The 19,974-nt window shown below is 66.8% G+C and overlaps 2 protein-coding genes across 2 annotated transcripts; both read right to left on the bottom strand.

Moving 5' to 3' along the window:
• Positions 1-1,258: 1,258 nt before the first annotated feature.
• On the bottom strand, positions 1,259-12,507 carry APC2 (APC regulator of WNT signaling pathway 2; the record flags this gene model as incomplete). Its single annotated transcript, XM_080359285.1, has 14 exons — positions 1,259-6,638; positions 7,852-8,066; positions 8,648-8,764; positions 8,846-8,923; positions 9,001-9,140; positions 9,231-9,326; positions 9,824-10,193; positions 10,270-10,347; positions 11,031-11,108; positions 11,572-11,685; positions 11,774-11,882; positions 11,954-12,119; positions 12,191-12,281; positions 12,367-12,507. 14 exons carry the CDS (start codon positions 12,505-12,507, stop codon positions 1,259-1,261), a joined length of 7,173 nt encoding a protein of 2,390 aa, XP_080215411.1.
• A 4,923-nt stretch (positions 12,508-17,430) lies between these two features.
• On the bottom strand, positions 17,431-19,461 carry RPS15 (ribosomal protein S15). Its single transcript, XM_080359533.1, has 4 exons — positions 19,372-19,461; positions 18,989-19,074; positions 18,194-18,428; positions 17,431-17,589 (listed from the first exon to the last, which is right to left on the bottom strand). The coding sequence occupies exons 1-4, from the start codon at positions 19,372-19,374 to the stop codon at positions 17,476-17,478; spliced, it is 438 nt and encodes a 145-aa protein (XP_080215659.1). The 5' UTR covers positions 19,375-19,461; the 3' UTR covers positions 17,431-17,475.
• Positions 19,462-19,974: the final 513 nt, after the last annotated feature.

Here is a 19,974-nt window from a genome sequence, read left to right on the forward strand (position 1 = left end):
GGGCTGGGGGCACGGGACAGACAGACCAGCCCATCCTATTTACACAGGTCAGCTTTTAATTCGGAATACTGTCTGCAATATCCTCAGTACATACATACAGTGATGGGGGACCGGGCACCCCAGGACCTGGCGCGATTCTCCACATGGGGGTTGAGAGCAGAGCTGGGCTGGGGGGCGCGAACCCGGGGCCGTGGGGAGATGCTGGTGCTGCTGGTGCTCCTGGCACGTCCAGCGCTCGGGAGTGGGGGGATGTGCTGCGTATTGGGACTGTGTCCCCTTTTCTGCAGCCCCCGCAGCGGGAACCAGGGTGGGCACGTCCCAACCCAGTGCATGTTCCTGGGGACCCCTCGCATGTCCCCATGTCCTCCCGCGAGTCCCCAGAGCCACTCGTGATGTCCCCACTCCCCCCCCGTGCATCCCTGCCTTCCTGCAGTGTCCCCAGAGCCCCGTGCCTGCCCCGGCAGCCCCCCCAGGGCGCTGGGATGTAGGAGCAGGAGCATCCCCGGTGCTTTGGGGCTGGGATCCCCATGCTCGTGGGCGTAATCCAGTCCTGGGTGGACTCGTGTCCACAGCACATGGGGACAGGTGGGGACAGGCTCCTTCACCCCGGGGTGGGGAGCTGCGGGGGGATGAGGGGTCCCAAACCCTTCGCTGGGGGTCGGGCACCCCGGTGCCAGCTCAGCACCCTGTCCCCACCAGGGCAGCTCCCCAGCCCGGTGACGTGACCCTGCGAGTGGCCTCCCGGGACGAGCCCACGTCCTCCCGCGCCTTTTCCACCCAACACTCCAGCAGCTTAATGAGGAGCCTCGAGCAGCACAAATGGGGGGGGTCCCAGCCCCGTTGCCCCACAAAGCCTCTCCCACCACACGTCCCTTCCCGTTCCTAATAAATGAGCAGCGATTGCCGGCAGAGCCGCGTGTTGGTGCCGAACTGTAGCATGGAGATCTGGTGCAGGGACACGGTTCCAGTTCAACCTCTGCCTGGGGCAGGTGAGCGGGCTGGGGGGACATGGCCCCTACTCCCCTTGTCCTGGGATGTCCATCAGCAGGACACGGGCACCAAGCGTCACCCCAGTTCGAGCCATCAGCGCCCAGCGGGTCCCGCCAGCTCTGCCTGGTCCGTGGTGCTGGGACCCGCGGTTCTCCGGAGCAGCAACACCCCAGCCGGGGTGGGGGTGACACGCTGGTCCCCAAGTGTCCCGCATCGCTGTCCTCCCCTGGCACAGTCCAGGCTGGCGCCTGTGGGGGTCGCGGGACCCTCAAGCTTGGATTTTCTCCACCGCTTTCTCGGCCACCGCTGTCACCGCCATGGGGCTGGGGACGTAGTTGAAGGGGGTGACGCGGGCGGCTCTGCTCGGGGAGCCGTGCCGGCTGGCGGGGAAGGTGCCGGCGGGCGCCTCGTGGCCAAAGGAGATGGGCAGGGTGGCCTTGGTGGGAGCTTCACCGTCTCCGGCGGCGCGGGGGGGTCCCTGGCGCGTCTCCAGCGTGGGCGAGGTGCTGGAGTTGGTCTTGGCGGTGGCGAAGTCCTCGGTCTGCACCACGGCATCGCTGGTCTTCCTGGGGCTGCCGGGACGCTCCTCCTCGCCGGCGCCCGCCAGCGGCAGGGCGGACGAGGGCAGCGTGCTCTTGAGGATGTGGGGGATGTCTTCATCTCGGATCCTGCGCCAGGTGCCCTTCATCATCACCACGGGTGGCTTGGCCGGCTGCTCGCTGGGTACCGGCTCCGTTTGCTGCCGCCGCCGCGCCGAAGCCTCGGAGCGGGCGGAGAGGACGGAGGACGGGCTGCCCGTCCGCCGCGCCACGCTGATGTTGGGCGACGATGAGTATCGCTTGAAGGGCTCGGGCGCGGGGATGCTGCTCTTCACTGGCAGCCGTGACGGGCTCTCCGAGCTGGTCCTCCGCGGCGGCTTCACCCCGGTGGGGACTTTGCCACCAGGCTGGGCCCTGGGGACAAGGGACCGCGGGCTGGGGGCCGCTGGTTTGACTGCCTTGAGCTCCTCGCAGCGGGAGGAGCAGAGGAAGACGGCGGGGAGGGCGGCGCGGCGGCGCGGCGGGGACGCCCGGCGAGGCAGCGATGCCGCCGGGGCTGCGGGGTTGAGCTCGGCGCGGTGCCGCAGCAGCAGGCTGGAGGATTCCTTGATGAAGGTGAGCTGGCGCAGGAAGCCGGAGCGATCCGAGTCGCTGCCGCTGGAGCGGGTGGATGACATCCGCACCAGGTTGAGCCGCCGGCCCGGCCCCCCGCCCTGCGCCTTGTCATCACCCCCCTGCTCCTCCAGCACCGGCATGGCCCCCCGGCCCGGCAGCACCTTCCTGCTGGGCTTCTGCATGAAGGGGATGCGCACGGGCGACTTCTGTGTCTTGGACTGCCGGGGAGCCGGGGATTTGGGGGCCGGGGCTCTGCCTGGGGGTCCCGGTGGGGATGATGAGCCGCCCACCTTGCTCGCGGCTGGGGGGCCCTGCTTGGCGAGCTGGGAGGGCGACGGCAGCTTCTTGGGGCCGTGCTGGGAGGGGGTGGAGGTGCGGGAGGAGCCCGAGGACGGGGGCCCCTTGCCGATGCGGGCGGGCGGCGTGGTGCTCCGCTTGGGCAGCGCCAGCTCCCCGCTGTCGGGGGGTTTGCCCAGCCGGTGCAGGCTCCGCGACCGCTGCTGGCTCAGCGACAGGTTCTTGGCCGGCGGCGCCGCGGGCTTGGCCACGGGGCTTTTCTTGGGGGTGGCCCGCGGGCTGGGGGCGTCCTTGGCCAGGCTGGGCATGTAGATGACGGTCCTGCCGCGGAAAACCACGGGCAGGTTGGGCACCGGCTTGGTGGGCGCCGGGCTCCGCTCCGCCCTGGCGCTGCCGCGGCCGGCGGGACGGGCACCCGGCGCGTCCTTCCTCTCCGGGCGGCTCTTGCCGTGTTCCCTCCTGGCCGTGTCCCGTCCGGCTGCGCTGCCGGCTCGCGGCTTCTCCTGCCGGCCCAGCGAGAGCTGCAGCGTGGAGCCCACCGAGAGCCCCGACACGAAGGAGAGGATGGAGTCGGACTCGGAGGAAGGCTCCCGCGAGAGGGAGGCGGCAGCCTGGTGCAGCCAGGTGACGATGGAGTTGGCTCCCTCCTGGATGGCCTGCCACTCCACGCTGTCCAGGTCGGAGCCGCGGTCGGAGCCGGCGTCCTCGCCGGGGTGGTGCTTCACCTCCGCATTCCGCTCTCTCCCGCCGGCGCCCGGCGGCTTCTGCTTGCGTTCCGCCATCCTGCGGCGAGCCGCCGGCCGCCGGCGCTTGGGCATGGCCGAGCCGATGCACTTCTGCAGCAGGTCATCCTCCGAGTTGAGGGTGCGGGAGCTGGGAGAGCCCCCCCGCGCCTGCCCCACCGCCGGCCGCGGCCGGGGGGCTTTGCCGCAGGGCTGGCCCCGCTCCTCGCCGCCGGAGAGGTTGGCGTCGCTCAGGGAGCTCATGGACGAGCTGAGGGAGTCGCATGGCGGCGTCTCGTCGGCGATGAGGTTGTTCTGCGGTTTGGCTTTCACTGGCCGGGGACCCAGCTCGGGGTCCCTGTTGGGGACAGAGCCCCCGCAGCGCTCCCCCCGGCTGGGCTGGGCTCTGCCGCCGGTCCCCCCTCTGCCCGCCGCGGGCAGCTCGTCCCAGTCCTGCTCGTAGAAGCAGTAGACGGCTTCCTCGGTCGGCGTGGTGTGGCACAGCGACTGGAAGGCCACCCCGTCCTCCTGGGGAGCGTCCTTCCTCCCGGGGGTCCTGCCGGTGCCCCCCACCTCCAGCTCCAGGCTGGCTCTGCTCTTTCGGGGGGGTTGGCCCCGCTTGCCCTCCCCGCCCTGCCCGCGGCACGCCGAGCTCAGCCGGGCGGGCGCCGAGCTGCCGGAGGCGGCTCTCCTGGCCGGGATGGCGCCGGTGCCCCCCGCCTCGCGCTGTCCCTCAGGCAGGACCCCCGTCCCCGCGGCGCAGGGGCGCTCGGCCTCCTCGGGGGCCGGGTAGCGCAGGGTCTCGTCGCTCAGCGAGGCGGCGCTGGAGAAGTTGCCGGGGGTCCCGTCGGCCGAGTCGGTGAAGGAGTCGTCGTCCCTGAAGAGGTCGCGGGCGCTGGCGCGCAGGTGCTTGGGGACGGCGGGGTGCGCGTGGGCCGGCACCAGCATGTAGACGGGGACGTGCACCGGCTTCTTGGTCTGGGGGTGCAGGACCTGGCCGGCGAGCAGGGAGCTCCGGACCTTGCGGAAGCGGGAGGGCATGGCGGAGCTGATGCATTCCTTCAGGATCTCGATGTCGTCGTCGTCGGGGGGCTCCGGGGGGTCTGCCTGCCGCCGGCCCTCCAGGTACCGCTCCTCCCGCCGCTCCTCCCGCTTCTCGTGAGCCGCGAAATTCAGGCTGTTCCTCTCCGGGAAGGTGGGGATCAGCTTGAGCTCCACGTCCTTCTGCACGTAGTGCTCGTGGAGCGGCAGCGCGCTCAGGCTGGAGGCGCACGAGAAGTTCTCGTTGGGTTTCTCCACCGTGAAGTAAACCATGGAGTCCAGGTCCTGGGGCAGCTGGAAACGCTCCTTGAAGTCGGTGATCTCCATGAACTTCTTGACGTTGTTCTCCCACTGGATGTTGAACTGGCTGGTCTCCTTCTCCGCCTGGCAGCCCAGCTCAAAGAGGGGGGTCTTGCTGCGGCTGGGGGGCATGGTCTGGCCCGGGCTGTCGGGCAGCTCGCTGGGGCTGACGGTGCCGCTGATCATCTCGCTGCACGGGTCGCTCTGGATGGAGCTGGCGATGGACGGGCTCTCGAAGCTGCCCAGGGAGCTGACGGAGCTGCAGCGGCTCATCACCAGCGGGGTCTCCTGGATGTAGTTCTCCGAGGAGCTCGAGGGCGTCAGGTCCTCCTGGCGCGATGGGGACGATTCCCGCAGGAAAACCTTGTCCCGCTTCGGGAAGGGGATGGTGATGGGTTGGGAAATGCCCACCGGCGTGGCTGGGGCCAGCTCCGCCGCCTTCTCCTTCTCCTGCCTCCCGTCCTCCCCTTCCCCGTCACCTTCCTCCATCTCCAGGATCTCCAGGGAGGAGTCGCTGTCCAGGTCGTTCTCGCTGTGGCTCTGTCCGTCCAGCACATTGTCGGCCGAGGAGAGGGAGGAGAGGGAGCTGCAGCGGGAGAAGCAGATGGGGGTGTCCTCCACCGAGTATTTCTGCACCGATTCCTGCTCCGCCGCAGCCGGTGCCTGGGCCGGCAGCTTCTCTGGGATCTTGCTCAAGCTCTCGGCCGTCTGCAGCAGCGCGGGGGGCAGCCAGGCTTGCTTTCGGCCCAGGAGGTGGCCAGCGCCGGTGGCCGCACCGCTCTTGGCCAGGGTCTCGAGCAGGGGAACGTGCTGATAGGACGGGGAGAGCTTGATGGTGCGGACCTGGGGGTCGGTGGCCAACTTAGTGCCCACCTCCCTCTTCCACTCGGGCTCCTTCTCCAGCGCCGCGGGGCTGGGGAATGTCACCGTCTTCTTGGCCCGTTCGGGCAGTTCTCGCTGCTCCGGCTTGTCCGGCTCGGCCGTGTCCCTGCCCCTGGGCACGGGGGGATCCCTCCGCTCCGGTTTGCTGCCCAGGATGCTCTTGAGGTCGAGGCGGCTCGGGCGCTTCTGGTAGCGCTGCAGCTCGTCGCGGCAGTCCAGGAAGGCGGCTTTGCTGCAGGGCTTCATGTGTTCCTTGGTGCAGTAGCCGTCGCTGGTGCTGCCGCTGTTGAGGCTGTCGTTGGACAGGCTGGTGTAGGCGGTTTTCAGCCGCAGCAGCGCCTGTGCCCGGCTCAGGCTCTCCCGCTTGGCGAAGCCGCCGGCGTCCGAGAGGCGACACGGCGAGCAGGACTGCGCCCGCGCCTCGTGCGCCTCCTCGAGGCCGTACTGCCAGTCCAGCCCGTGGTCCTCCGAGCTGAGGCTGAAGCTGTCGTCCGAGGACGTGTGCATGGTCGAGATGTCCTCCACCAGCTTGTCGATCTTGGCCACCGTGCTGGAGATCTTGTTGGCCAGCTTCTCGGCGGCCAGCGAGACGTCGTCCTCTGGCAGCGGCAGCTTCTTGGGCTCGGAGGCTTTGGCGCTGCCGTCCTTCTCCGGCTCCGGGCATCGCCGCTGCGCCAGCGCCCGCGGCAGCGCCTGGCCCTGCAGGAACGAGGAGCTGAGGAACATGGAGAGGACGGAGGCGCTGGCCGTCTCCACGCCGGTGGAGATGTTGGGCACCTCGTCGTCGTCGAAGCAGCCGGAGTCGGAGGCGTAATCCTTCACCAGGCTCTCCATGTGCCGCGGCGGCTTCTTGGCGCCCTGGCTCTTCAGGCTCTGCTTCTCCATGGTGTCAAAAGTCTCAGCCAAGTGCTTGGCATCCAGCTCGGCCTCCAGCGCCTTCTGCTTGCGCATGTAGAGCGAGGGCATGCAGGAGCCCGGCGACACTACGGCCGCGTCCTTGTACTTGGGGGGCCGGTTGGTGAGCAGGTTGCGCAGCGCGGCCGCGCTGCCCATGGCGATCATCTTGTGCTTGGAGTGGATGAGGTTGCGCAGCATGCTGACCGCCCCCAGGTCCCACAGCAGCTCCTGGTCGCGGGGGCTGCGGGCGGACAGGTTCCAGAGGGTCCCGCAGGCGTTGCTGACGATGGTGAGGCTGTGCGAGCGCAGGTGCTGCAGCAGCGTCTGCAGGCAGTTGTGGTCCCGCAGCACCTGCCTGCGGGACAGAGGGACACGGGACAACCCGCCAAAAATTACAGCTGGGAGATCAAACGGTGGAAATCAATAGCCCCCCACAGCTATCTTTTTCCCCTGAAAATAAGACCTACCCCAAAAATAAGACCTGTGTTGAAAATATTACCTACCTCAAAAATAAGACCTACCCCCAAAATAAGACCTACCACAAAAATAAAACGTGTGTTGAAAATATTACCTACCTCAAAAATAAGACATATCCCAAAAATAAGTCCTACGACAAAAATAAGACCTACTCTCAAAATAAGATCTATGTTGAAAATATTACCTACCTCAAAAATAAGACCTACCACGAAAATAATACCTATCCCCAAAATAATACCTACCCTGAAAATAAGACCTACTCCAAAAATAAGCCTTACCATGACTTTTCAGGATTTTTGAGGATGCTTGAAATATAAGCTCTACTCCAAAAATAAGCCCGAGTTACAGTTCATTTTAAAAAAGTTAATTTAAATAGTGTATTATTGTAATCAACCACTTCTTTGACATGCTTAAAAATCTCGGCTCTCGCTGTAAATATTGTTAAAGCAATTAATAAAACTAAGAACAATACAATTGGCATGATTTCTCTGATAATCTGGACAATAGCTTAGTAGTTACATTTGTTTTTTCACTGGCTTTTTGTGCCAATTAAGGCTACACGACTGCAGAGTGAGCCTTTGCTTAATTAACAAAAGGTAGCTTAATTAATCTTTTCTTAGTAAAACCATCTTGAAGAGACACAGACAAGCTTGGGGCAGAGGTGGTTTGCCCAAAGGCGTCTGTTGTTGTAAATGGGGGGTGAGGCTCTATGAGCTGCGCTGTATCGCCACAGCGGCTCCGAAACTCCGTCCTAGCGGAGCACTGAACTGAAATCGGTGTGGAATGTGGCTTTTCAGACAAAAGCCACCGTTTTCTGTTGAGATCGGGCGCCGTCCCTCTAGCGGATTGTTAAAGGTTGGACTCAGGGATCGTAAAGGTCTTTTCCAACCAAAATGATTCGATGGTTCTATGGTCGCTGTTGGATTTCAGCAGATAGCAGCGTGTCTTATTAAAGAACCTGGACCTGTAGCTGCGCAGGAATTCTTTCTCCAGCCAAACCCACCTCTTGTCACCTAACAAATGAATACTCAGAAAAAGGGGTATGACCCAGCGCCCCCCGGCCGTGGGGACGGTCCCCGCGGGTCCCTGACCTGTAATCCTCGCGCGTGGCGATGAGGCTAGAGACGTTGCGCAGGATGCCGCCGCCGCTCTCGATGATGGCCAGCGAGTTGCTCTGGCACTTGTAGGTGAGGGTGCTCACCAGGAAGGCCAGGGCGCCCTCCACCCCGCAGATGGCCGCCTTGTTCTCGGTGCTGTGCGCCGACAGGTTCCACAGCGCGCTCAGGACGCTCTTCAGCGTGGATTCCTGCCAAAGAACCACACAGAGTCCTGAGCCGGAAGGGACCCACCAAGATCATCGAGTCCAGCTCCTGTCCCTGCATATGACAAGCCCACAGTTCGCACCGTGCGATCCTCGTCAATAAAGGTGGATCACTATTGTATTATCCTCCTGGCAGTTTAGCTTTAGTCCATCATAAGGCCTGTCCTTTCTGCTTGAACAAGGCTGCCTACTGCTTCTTTCCTTCAAATTAACAAATCCCTAACAGTAATAAAAGCCCTTCCATTGGCATCTAAGCTATCTTTGGTAAAGTGTTTTTTTATTAATTGCTTTAATTTAAAACAGTTACTTTCATCTTGACACTCTTGAATTTCAACTCGAGTCCACTGATCTTGCAGCACTCTGGTCCATCACAATAAAACTCTCCCTTAAGCTGAGCTGGGCTCCGATGAGCCATGCAGTGTGCTACAGCCTTCTTGGAAGCTTGGAAGCTGTTTTCTCGCCTGAGCACTCCAGGTGCAGGGAGGGGGACATGCAGAGCTCTCACCTCCCCCAGTTTGACCACCCCGTGTCCGTCCGTCCGTCCGTGCCCCCGCGGCGCTGCTCACCTTGCCGGCGCGCAGGGCGCAGCGCGTCAGCCCGGTGACGCTGCCCACCTCCCGCAGCACCTTCTTGCTGTTGATGTCCGCCCGCCACGAGAGGTTCCTCAGGATGCTGGAGACCACCTAGGGGGGCATAGCGGGGCGGGTGGGTGTGGGGACCGTCCCCATGCCTGTCCCCCCGCCCCGGGGAGCCCCGGCACCCACCTGGTGCAGCTCCTCGCTGTCGGAGCCCAGCTGAGCCACGATGGCCTCCATGCAGCCACGGCGGGAGCACAGCGTCGCCTGCGGGAGGATGAGGATGGTGACGGTGACGCCGCATCCCCCCAGGTCCCACTCCCCACACTGCAGCCCCCCCTGACCTTGTTGACCACGTCTCCAAAGGTGAGGTTGGTGAGGGCCATCCCCGCGTAGCGCCGCAGCGCCAGGTTCAGCGGGTCGCTCGTCATCTTGTGCATCTCATAGTCCACCTGCAGCAGCTCGGCCACCGCCTGCAGCCCGCCTGTGGGGTGGGACGGGGTGACGCGGTCAGGGACGCCCCGCCGGGGATGCCGGCCACGCCACGGGGATGGCGCCCCCTCCCCGCGCTCACCCAGCTCGTTCATGGCGCGCCGGTACTCCTCGTCGAAGGAAAGCTTCATGATGGCGCAGGTGGCCTGGCAGATCTGGGGCTCGATGGGCACCGGTGCTGCAGGGAGAATCACGGAGTCCAACCATAACCCATCCCAGCACTGCCCCATGTCCTGAGAACCTCGTGTCCGTCTGTCCAGCCCTCCAGGGATGGTGACTCCAGCACTGCCCTGGGCAGCCTGTTCAATGCCCCACAGCCCTTTGGGGAAGAAATTGTTCCCACATCCAACCTCAACCTCCCCTGGTGCAACTTGAGGCCGTTTCCTCACTAAACCCCCCAGGTCCCTCAGCCGCTCCATCACCCTTGTGCTCCAGCCCCTCACCAGCTCCGTTCCCCCTCTCAACCTGCTCCAGCATCTCAAGGGCGTGAGGGGCCCAAAACCACCCCAGGATTTGAGGTCTGGCCTCCCCAGGTCCCAGCACAGGGACGGTCGCTGCCCTGGTCCCGCTGGCCACACCACTGCTGGTACCAGCCAGGATGCCGGTGGCCCCTGGGCACAGGTGGCTCCCGTCTGGCCCCACGTGTGCGCACACCGGTCACCCTGCCCCCCGTACCCGCGGTGCCTCGGCCCCCGTCCCGGCCCCGCAGCCAGTCCCAGCAGGTCTCGGCGTAGGAGCGGATCTGCTCCAGCACGTGCAGCACCCGCATCTCCTTCTTGGCCTGGCCCTCGTCGGGCTGCGAGAAGACGATGTTGTGGAGGGCGGCGTTGGCGCGCATGCGGGCATCCTTGGCGCCGGCGGGGCCGTCGGCGGGGCCGGGCTCGCCGTCCGAGCCGTGCAGGATCTGGATGAGCAGGGGCAGGCAGCCCGAGCGGCGCATGGCCAGGCAGCTCTCCTGCGAGCTGGACATGGCCAGCAGCGTGCGCGACATGTCCTCCTTGTCCCGCGTGGCCAGCATGGACAGGAGCCAGAACACCACCTCCACCTGCGGGACGGGGTCGGGGAGTCACGCGCGGTCACCCCCTCCCCGTGCAGCCCCCTGAGTTGTGGCTGCCCCTCACCTTGCCGCCCCCCTCCTCGGGGTGGGTCGGGGGGTCCAGGCTGCCGTCCCCATCCACACCGGGCGCCTTCCCACAGAGCTGCAAAGGGGGGAAATGGGGGGCAGGTTGCAACACACCACCCTCACCCCCCTGCCCAGCACCTTCCCGGTTTCCAGGAACCCCCCCATGCCGTTAAACCCGGCAGCGCTTCCCAGTTGGTGCAATTGCTCCCGTCAGCGCCAGGCTTGTGTTTTTCAGCTGGAATTGGGGTGGTCGGGGGGTCCCACAGCAGCAGGGGACAGTGCCGGGGCTGGGCACACAGCGCTGGTTGTGTGGGTTGGTGATGGGGGGGCATGCGGGGTGGGGCGATGGAGGGGCTGGGGGTGACGGAGGGGACATTGGTGATGGAGGAGACACGGGTGCTGGAGGGGATGGGGTGACAGAGGAGATGGGGTGACGGAGGGGTGGTGGGTGACAGAGGTGGCGGGGGAGCGGGGGCGGGGGGCGGTGCTGGCGGGGTGCCCGCCCTGGCAGATGCCGCGGGAGCCACCGCGGCCACCCGCTGCGCGCCATGGCCTACTTCCCGTCTCCATGGCAACTGCCCATTTCACGGTGCCCGAGCCACACAAAGCGCTGGCTGTGCCGCGCTGGCTGTGCCGCGACAGGGACAGGATGGGGACAATGGTGAGGGGGCTGCGACGGGCCCCCTTCTCCCCTCCCCAGACTCCTGCACCCCCCAGGGTGGCCCCTGGCCCAGGGGGGCTCAGCTCTGGCCCCGCTACCTGCGGCTCCGGCTGCTGCGCCTTGTCCTGCGCCTCCATCAGCTCTTTGTCAATCTGCTCCAGCCGGGACGCCCGGATCTGTGGGGACAAAGTGGGTGTTGGGACCCCTAGAACCTGGGGTGAAGGTGCACGGGGCTGGGGGCAAGGGTGCAAAGATGTGCGGTTGAGGGTGCAAAGCACAGGAGCAAAGAGCTGCGTGAGAAGGTGCAAATTGCTGGTGCAAGGAGCTGATTGCAAGGGTGCAAAGAGCTGGATGTGAGGGTCCAAATTGCTGGTGCAAGGGTGCAAAGAGCTGGATGTGAGGGTCCAAATTGCTGGTGCAAGAGTGTAAGTGGCTGATTGCAAGGGTGCAAATCGCTGGTGCAAGGGTGCACAGACCTGATGGCAAAGGTGCAAAGGGCTGGGTGTGAGGGTGCAGGGCGCTGGGTGTGAGGGCGCAGGGCGCTGGGTGTGAGGGTGCACAGGGCTGGAGAGGGCGGGATGGGGTGGGAGGGCAGCTGGACCCCCAGCGCAGGACAGGGGCAGTGAGAAGGGTCAGGACCTGCGCCCGCTGCACCATCTCGTCGGCGGTGCCGAATCGTTCCTCCATCAGCGCGCGGATGTGCTGCGCCTCGAACTCCAGCTGCTGCCGGATGAGATCCATCTGCATGGAGAACTGGGGGGGACACGAGCCGGGAGAACAGCGTGAGGGGGTCAGGTCCTGCCCGCGGCCCGGCTGGGGGTGCCAGAGTGGCCCCACTCACCGTCTCGACGTGGGGCAGCTCGTCCAGACGCGTGGCCAAGCTCTGCAGCTGCGCGTAGTACCAAACCTTCTCCTTCTCCTCCTTCTCGATCTCCCCCAGCAGGAAGCACCTGGGGAGTTGGGGAGCCCTGTCAGCACAGCCCTGACCCCCCCAGCCCCAGGTGTCCCCCCCGGGTGTCACCTCTCCCGGTCCAGCTCCTCCAGCAGCCGGAGGGTGGCCCTGTCCAGGTCCCCGGGGTCCCGCTGGGCTGCGGGTGGCCCTGGACCGTCCTCAATGCTGCGTCCGGCTCCGGCCACCTCCGGCGGGAACTTGAGGTTGTAGAGGCTGGTGATGTCCATCTGCAGGGCTGCGGATGGGGACAGCGGCGTGAGGGAGGGGCTCAGCATGGGGACACCCCCACCCTGCCTGGGTACCCACCTTTCAGCTGGTCCAGCACCTCGGTCTGCCCCGAGGACACCATCACCCGCGCCTCCTGCTCCAGCTTGCCCTGGAGATGCTTCAGGACCTCCTGGAACGGGGACGGAGCGTTGGGTGCGCCCGTTCCCGCAGCCCCAGCACGGGGGCCGCGTGTCCCCCCCCAGGTTTGTCCCCACCTTCATGTCCGAGGTCTCATTCTCCAGCTTGCAGAGGTGGCTGGAGTTGTCCTGCAGCTCGCGCCGGAGGTGGCTGTTCTCCTTCCTCAGCGCCTCCACCTGCTGCACCAGCTGCTCGTACGAGGCGATGGAGCCGGACATCTTCACCCGCTGCAGCGCCTGTGGGGGGACGGGCGGGCAGCACCCGGGGTGCTCCCCGCAGCCCCCCCGCGTAGCCCAGGGGACCCCGACATCCGCACTCCCCAGGGAAGGGACGGGATGTGCCAGCACGAGCTGGTGCCTCCAACGCCCCCCAGAAGGGCCGTCCCAGCGCGGGGTGGGTATCAGCCCCGGCCCCCCAGCCCCTGCCTGGTTTCCATCGTCCGCGGCAGCTCCGCTCTCCGCTCCCTTTGTCTCGCTTTTGTCTTTTCTGAAGCATCTCCCGCTCTGCTCCCCCCGAGCAGGGGCAGCCCCGGCCCCCCCAGCAGCGCCCCCAGCCCCGCTCCATCCCCCCAGCCCTTCTGTCCCCCGGGCCGGCCCTGCACCCCCAAACCTCCTCCTCGCCGCAACACCCGCCCCTCGCACCTGCTGGGGCTGGGGGGGCACACACAGGCATGGGGGCTCAGGATGAGGATGGGGACCCCTCGTCAGCACCCCAGCAGGTCGGGCTCGCGGCCGCGATGGCCCCGCGTCGCCTTCATCAGCGCCACGTGTGCGCACGAGTGTGCGTGCAAAGGGGGCACACGGTGGGGGTGCACGGCGGGGGTGGGGTCCCTTATTGCCCCGCCCCTCTGCACCCCCATTTCAGCTCGTCCCTCCCCGTGTCCCCCACAGCGCTGGGGTGGGATGGGGCCCGTCCCCCCACTGCAGTGGGTCAGGGACAATTAGAGCGGCAGAGATTGACCCCCCCGGCACTGCCAGTGTCCCCATCACCCGCAGCTGCTCCCTGGGATCGCTCTGCCTCCCCTGGGGGGGCCTGCACCCCCACAGCCAGCACAGAGACCCCACCAGGCAGTGGTGGGACCCCAGACCCTCTCCAGGTCCCCACAATGTCCTTCCCACCCCAGGAGTCATCCTGACCCTCCCAAAACCTGCTCCCTCATCCCTGTAAACCCCCCCCCCCCCCTCCTATCCCCAGGGGTGTGTCCCCCCTCCCCACCGCCCCGCTCTGCCCACGCTGCGCTGCCACAGGGAGACAAAGACCCCAAGGTGCAAATCCCCCCCTCCCACTGCCCTGACGGCAAATAACCCCCCCCAGGAGGAAAATAACCCCCAGCAGGGCTGGGGACAGGGATGCGGGAGGAGGGAGTAAGTGGTGGGAGGTGGCGGAAGGATGGGGGGCATGGGGGATGAGGGATGCAGGACACGGGCTGCAGGATGGACAATGAGGGATGAGGGAGGGTGGGTGAGGGCTGCGGGATGAAGGATGCAGGATGAGGATGCTCGGCAGGGCCTCCCGTTGCTACGGTGACCGCGGATGGGGCAGCGCAGGCGGGTCCACGGCCCTTCCCCAGCACCCACCAGACACGGGGGGGTCGGCACAGCCGGGTGAGGAGAAAAGCCGGGGGGGGTCCCAGGTCTGCAGGGCAGCACATCCCCCACCCCCCGGCACCCCAAACCTCTCAGCGCCGACTGAGCTGCTCGGAGAGGGGGGGCTGGGGGTTGATGTGGGGGGGTGCGAGCTCTGTCCCCCCGGGTGCCCGGGCAGGGACACCGAGCGCAGCGGCCGCAGCAGCGCTGGGATCCGCAGCCTGCGGGGAGGGGCTGGCGCGGCCACACCTGCATTTGCAAAGCGTCTAGACATGGCGGGGAGGGGGGGGCCGGGGCTGCAGGAAGGGGGGGCCGGGGCTGCAGCTCCGCTCCCACAGCCCCTGGCACCGCGGGGGTCACTGTCCCACGGGACGCGGTGTCCCCTCAGGGCTGCCGGGGCTGCAGGGCCGTGGGGACACCCGGGGGAGATTCGGTGGCTCGGGATCCCGGGGACCGGCTCCTGTGACACCCACCAGCTGCCCCCCCCATGCTCAGGGCACCCCAGACTGGCCGAGGCCGCCGGTGGGTCCTGCCAGGGCAGGTGCTGCAGCAGATCTGTGGGTGGAGGAGCAGCATCTGTGCTGCCCACCGCACCCCGCTGTGCTGCATCGTGCTGCCCGCTGCACCGCGCTGCTCACTGCACCGCACTGCTCACTGCACCACACTGCACTGGCACTGCTCACTGCACCGCACTGCCCGCTGCACCGCAGAGTTCACTGCATCATGCTGCCCACTGCACTGCACCTCACTGCATCGTGCTGCCCACTGCACTGCACTGCCCACCACATCGTGCCGCTTTGTCTGGGGCCACCTCGGCCATGCAGAGCAGGGCAGGGCTGGGGCAGCAGCCGTGCACCCCCCGCACCCCTCGGCTCCCTCCGGCCCGGTGGGGGCACTGGGGATGGGACAGGGCTGGGGACAGGGACCATGGTCGGCCCCAGCACTGCAGCATCAACCCGGCGCAGCCGCCTCCGACAGAAGCCACATCTGAGCCCCCGACCGGCTGCGCCTCCCGGAGCCCCCGGGGACATTAAACAAACAGCGTGTTGTTGTCACCAGCTCCCGCCGATCGACCCGGCGGCCCCGGGGACCCGCGACCACAGCAAACCCACCCCAGGGAGCTCCAGGCCGACCCCGCGCAGCCCCCGGGCCGGGGAGCGGTGGGGCCGAGGGCACCTGGGGGTCCAACCCGCAGCGGGGCGGGGGGAGATGCTGCCACCCCAGCGGGGCCCCCCCCACCCCCTGCCCACGGGATGGGATGCGATGGGGATGCAGATGAGGATGGGGACGGTCGCTGCTGCCTCCCCGCCTGGGGGCTCCCGGTGGAGCCCCCGCATTGTCCGGCCTTTGTCCCCGCGGTCGGGGGTAGGGGACGTGGGGGCCAGATTCTGACAGACCCTCCCGACCCCCCCACATCCCCCGGTTCCCGCCGGCATCCCCCGGTTCCCCCCCGATCCCCGGGATGGAGCCGCGCCCGCCGCATGACGGCGGATCCAGCGCAGCCAGGGCCGGGGCACCGGTCGCCGCGGGGCGGGGGGCTCAGATCGGGGCCCCCCGGTCGCATCCACCCTCTCCCGCACCCCGGCACCGCACCCCGACCCCCCCCCGGCCCGTGGGGTCCCTCCACCCCCGCCGCGCAGCCCCCCCGCTCCCCTCCACCCGCGGCCGGAGCCGCCGGGAGCCCCGGGGGTCGGGGGGGGACCGGGGGATGCCCGGGGGATGCCGGGGGGTGCGGGGGGTGCAGGGGCAGGTGCGGCCGTACCTCATCCCCGGCGGCGCGGAGCGCGGAGCTGAGCGCGGAGCTGAGCGCGGAGCCGGCGCGGCCGCGAGCAGCCGCATCCCGCCCCCGCCCCCCCCGCCGCTCCCGGTCGGGATTTTCCAGCGGCGCCGCGGCCGCGAGAGGCGGCGGGGGGGGGTCTTGGGGGGCTCCTGTGCGAGGCTACGGGAGAAGGGCCCCCCACTCCCTACCCCTCTCTCCCCAGACCGTTGGGGCTGCAGGATCTGCCCCTTCGCCCCAAATCTGCCCCCCCCGAGCCCCCGGGGCTGTCGCCGTGCCCAGGGGATCAGTCCCGGGGTGGCCGCATTCTGCCCGGTGCGGGGGGAGCCCGGGGTGAGCGGGACCCCTGGCTGATCAACCCCCACGGCCAGTCCCCCCACCCAGCTCCGGGGACACGGAGCAGGGTCTGGTGGACACGACCGGGGCTGGACTCGAGTTCTGCCCGTGGCTGTGACCTCTGATCGGTGCCACACACACACCGAGGCCACCGCCACCCACCTCCTGGCCGGGGCGCCACCCTCCCGGGGGCTCCCCGGGGACACAGGGCAGGGTTGGGGTGCTCAGAGCGCCCCAGGCAGGCAGCAGCCCCGGCCCTGTCCCCCCAAACCCCCGGCAGCGGGAGCTGCACAGGGACCATCAAGGTCACGCTGCTTAAACAAAAGAGCCCCAGTGCCCGGTGCCAGGAGACCTTGTCTGAAGGACAACAGCCCTGGCCGTGCCACAGCACCCCAGGGACTGTGTGACAACCCCTGTGCCAGCAACACGGACAAGCCACAACTGTGTGGTGACCCTGGCACATCCCGAAGTCCCAGACGCAGCCCCTACTGTCCCCTCCCCTCCATGAGCAGCCACAGTCCACTGGACCACAGCCCGGGCACCAGTGCAAGCCCGGCAGGGCACCAGTGCCGAGGCCGTTTGGTCCCAGTAGAACCAGGATGAGACCATGGCCGCGTCCCTGCGTCACCACCCGCCCGAAGGTCACGAGGTTTCCCCAGTGCAGCTCGTGCCAACACCCATCACCACAACGCAGGGAGCGCCGGGGCAGGGCTGCGGTGTCCAACACCCATCACCACAACGCAGGGAGCGCCGGGGCAGGGCTGCGGTGTCCAACACCCATCACCACAACGCGGGGAGCGCCGGGGCAGGGCTGCGGTGTCCAACATCCATCACCACAACGCGGGGAGCGCCGGGGCAGGGCTGCAGTGTCCGTGTGGGCACGGCAGCCGCGGTGACAGCGCAGAGGAAAAGCAGAGGACAAGTGTGGCAGGAGCAGCAGGATGGTGACAACCAGCCCCTCCACCTGGGGTCCTGGGGACACAGCACGGAGGCTTTCGCAGAAGACATGGCCTGAAAGGCTCCTCAGGGCTGGGGACACCCCTGGATCCAGCGTGGCTGCCCCTGTCACCCCCCAGCACCCACAGCTGCTCTCAGCTCAGACTGGATCACCCCCTTGGATCACCCAACATCGATCACCTACCTCATCCAGACCAGCAGCTTCTCCCCTGGAGCCGCGTAGGGAAACAGCCGCGACCCACCAGCTCCACCTCCCCGAAGAGCCGACAGCCCCCAAACCCCCTTCGGAACCCCAAATTTGAGATGAGAAAATCCTGGTTTGGGATCTCGCTGCCCCTGGCACCTGCCCCCAGCACAGGGGCTGGTTCCACAGCGGGGGGAACCCCCCACCAGTGACTGGTGTCACCTCCGCGTCCCTGGCCGTGCCCGAAGTGCCACAAACAGTCGGGCAGAAGGAAGCGCCTGTCACCCAGCACAGAGACAGGTGGTAGAAATTCCTTTATTTACAGGGAAAACGCTCCCCGGGCGCCTCACTTGAGCGGGATGAAGCGGGAGGAGTGGGTGGCGCCGATGCCGGGCCGGCCGTGCTTCACCGGCTTGTAGGTGATGGAGAATTCCCCCAGGTAGTGACCGATCATCTCGGGCTGGAAGAGAACAGAGACGCATGCTGCAGCGGGCGGGGGGCACAGACCCACGGCCCCCCAGCCCCCTGCCGAGGGCTGGCGCCCGTCACAGTCCTCACCCTGCGCCGGCAGAGGCCCCGGCGCTGCTGGTTTCCTGGCAATGCTGCACATGGAGCAACCCAGAGAGAGGACACACAAGCCTCAGGGGCCCTTCGCTGCACTTTCAGGTGGGATTTAACACCAGGTACAAGCAGAAAATGCCATTTAATCCCCCCAGAGGTGTCGGGTGGCACCGCCCCGCAGGTTATTCCACTCCCAGGAAACCTCACGGGTCTGTTTCGTGGCTAAAGGGCGGGCGGCAAGCCAGGGCAGCACAGAACACCGCGCACCTGCTCGCAACTGCCGCGCTATTTCATCGCTTCAGAGCTGCGCTGACGCCTCGAGATCCCCCCACGAGCAGCCCCTGCCCAGCACGGCCACCCTGCGGTGTCCCTGGGGCCAGGTCGGCTCCAAGCAGGAGCCTCAAGCTCCCCCACACACGCAGGGCAGAAGGTTATACCAAATGTTAAAAAATAATGCAAACGCCTTGAGGACGCTCAGCTCGGGAGCTGCTGCAACGCCTCACCTTGATCTCCACCTGGTTGAAGGTTTTGCCGTTGTAGACGCCGACCATGCTGCCCACCATCTCGGGGAGGATGATCATGTCGCGCAGGTGGGTCTTCACCACCTCCGGCTTCTCCATGGGCGGCGCCTCCTTCTTGGCCTTGCGCAGGCGCTTCAGCAGCGAGTGCTGCTTGCGGCGCAGCCCGCGGTTGAGCCGCCGGCGCTGCCGGGCGCTGTACAGCTGCATCAGCTGCTCGCTGGGAGGGATGGAGAGAGTGAGGCCAGAGCGCGGAGCTCCCTGGGGACCTCCAGGGTTACCAACCCAGCGACATTAAATCACACAATCATTTTGGTTGGAAAAAACCTTTAAGATCGTGGAGTCCAACCGTTCATGCACCCCCAGCACTGCCCCATGTCCTGAGAACCTCATGTCCGTCTGTCCAGCCCTCCAGGGATGGTGACTCCAGCACTGCCCTGGGCAGCCTGTTCAATGCCCCACAGCCCTTTGGGGAAGAAATTGTTCCCAGATCCAACCTCAACCTCCCCTGGCGCAACTTGAGGCCGTTTCCTCTGCTCCTGGCGCTTGTTCCTGGGGAGCAGAGCCCGACCCCCCTGGCTCCAAGCTCCTTTCAGGCAGTTCAGAGATCACAAGGTCTCCCCTCAGCTCCTGTTCTCCAGCTGAGCCCCCAGGTCCCCCAGCCGCTCCATCACATTGTGCTCCAGCCTGACACCGAACAGCGCAGACGAGCAGCGGCAGCACCACCCAGCCCGCGGGTTCTCGCGGTCTCACCGCAGCCCGAGCAGCCCCAGCGCTTACTAGGACATGTCGAGGAGCTGGTCCAGGTCCACCCCTCTGTAGGTGAATTTCCGGAAGGTTCGTTTCTTCTTCTGCTCCACCTCCGCCTGCAGCCGGGAACCAGGGAGGGAGTGTCAGGCCCGTCGGGCTCCCCGGGGAGGCCGCAGCCCCCGCTCCTTCCCGCCGCCAGGCCCAGCCCTGGGGAACCGGCCTCCCGCCGCGCTGCGGCCTAGTCCGGCCGTGCCAACCACGGCCCCGGCAGAGCCGAGGGGACGCCGATCCCCCAGCCCCCAGGGAAGAGGAGGCGCCGCTCTCCGCGACAGCGGCGCCCCCGGCCCCGGGCAGCCGTCCCCCGCGGCGGATGGAGCCCGATTTGAGTCCCCGCCACCCCCTCCCCTACCCACCATCTTGGCCGGGTCTCCTCGGAAAAGGCCGCGCTTAGGCCGGAAACGGCAGATGTCGCGAGAGGACGGAAGGGGCGGAAGCCCCGCCCCCCTGCAGCCTCTGCCAGAACTTCCGCCCTCACTTGCCTTAAAGGGGCAGGAAAGCGCTACTTTGGGACAGGGGCCTGTTCTCCCCGCTAAACCTGCTCCTCCTCCTCCAGGGCAGAGCGCAGCATCCTCCCTGTGCACCCTCAGCCTGAAGTGCGGAGCAGGGAGGGAGAAGGACCCAGAACCCGAGGCAGAGCACCAGGAGCAGGGGGTGGCACAGCAAAGCTGCTCCTTCCCCCTGCCCCAAGGTGGGACCCGACAGCAGCAGTCAGGGGGGGATCCCAGCGTCACCTTCCTGGCGCAACGATGCAGTCCTGCAGTCACACGTCCTCCAGAGATAGCCCTTCACCTTCCCTGCCACCCAGAGCAGAGCGTGGAGCAAGGACAGGTGCTGCAGACGCGGCCAGCGCGGAGGACGGACACCAAAGCTGCCCCACGGTGACACGCAGCTGCTGCACAAGGTGGCTCCTGCATCCCGAGGACACGGCTCTCCGGGTGACGCAGCCGAGGCGGAGC

The sequence above is a fragment of the Nesoenas mayeri genome (genome assembly GCF_963082525.1).
Source record: "Nesoenas mayeri genome assembly, chromosome: 25".
In the NCBI taxonomy this organism is placed as follows: domain Eukaryota; kingdom Metazoa; phylum Chordata; class Aves; order Columbiformes; family Columbidae; genus Nesoenas; species Nesoenas mayeri.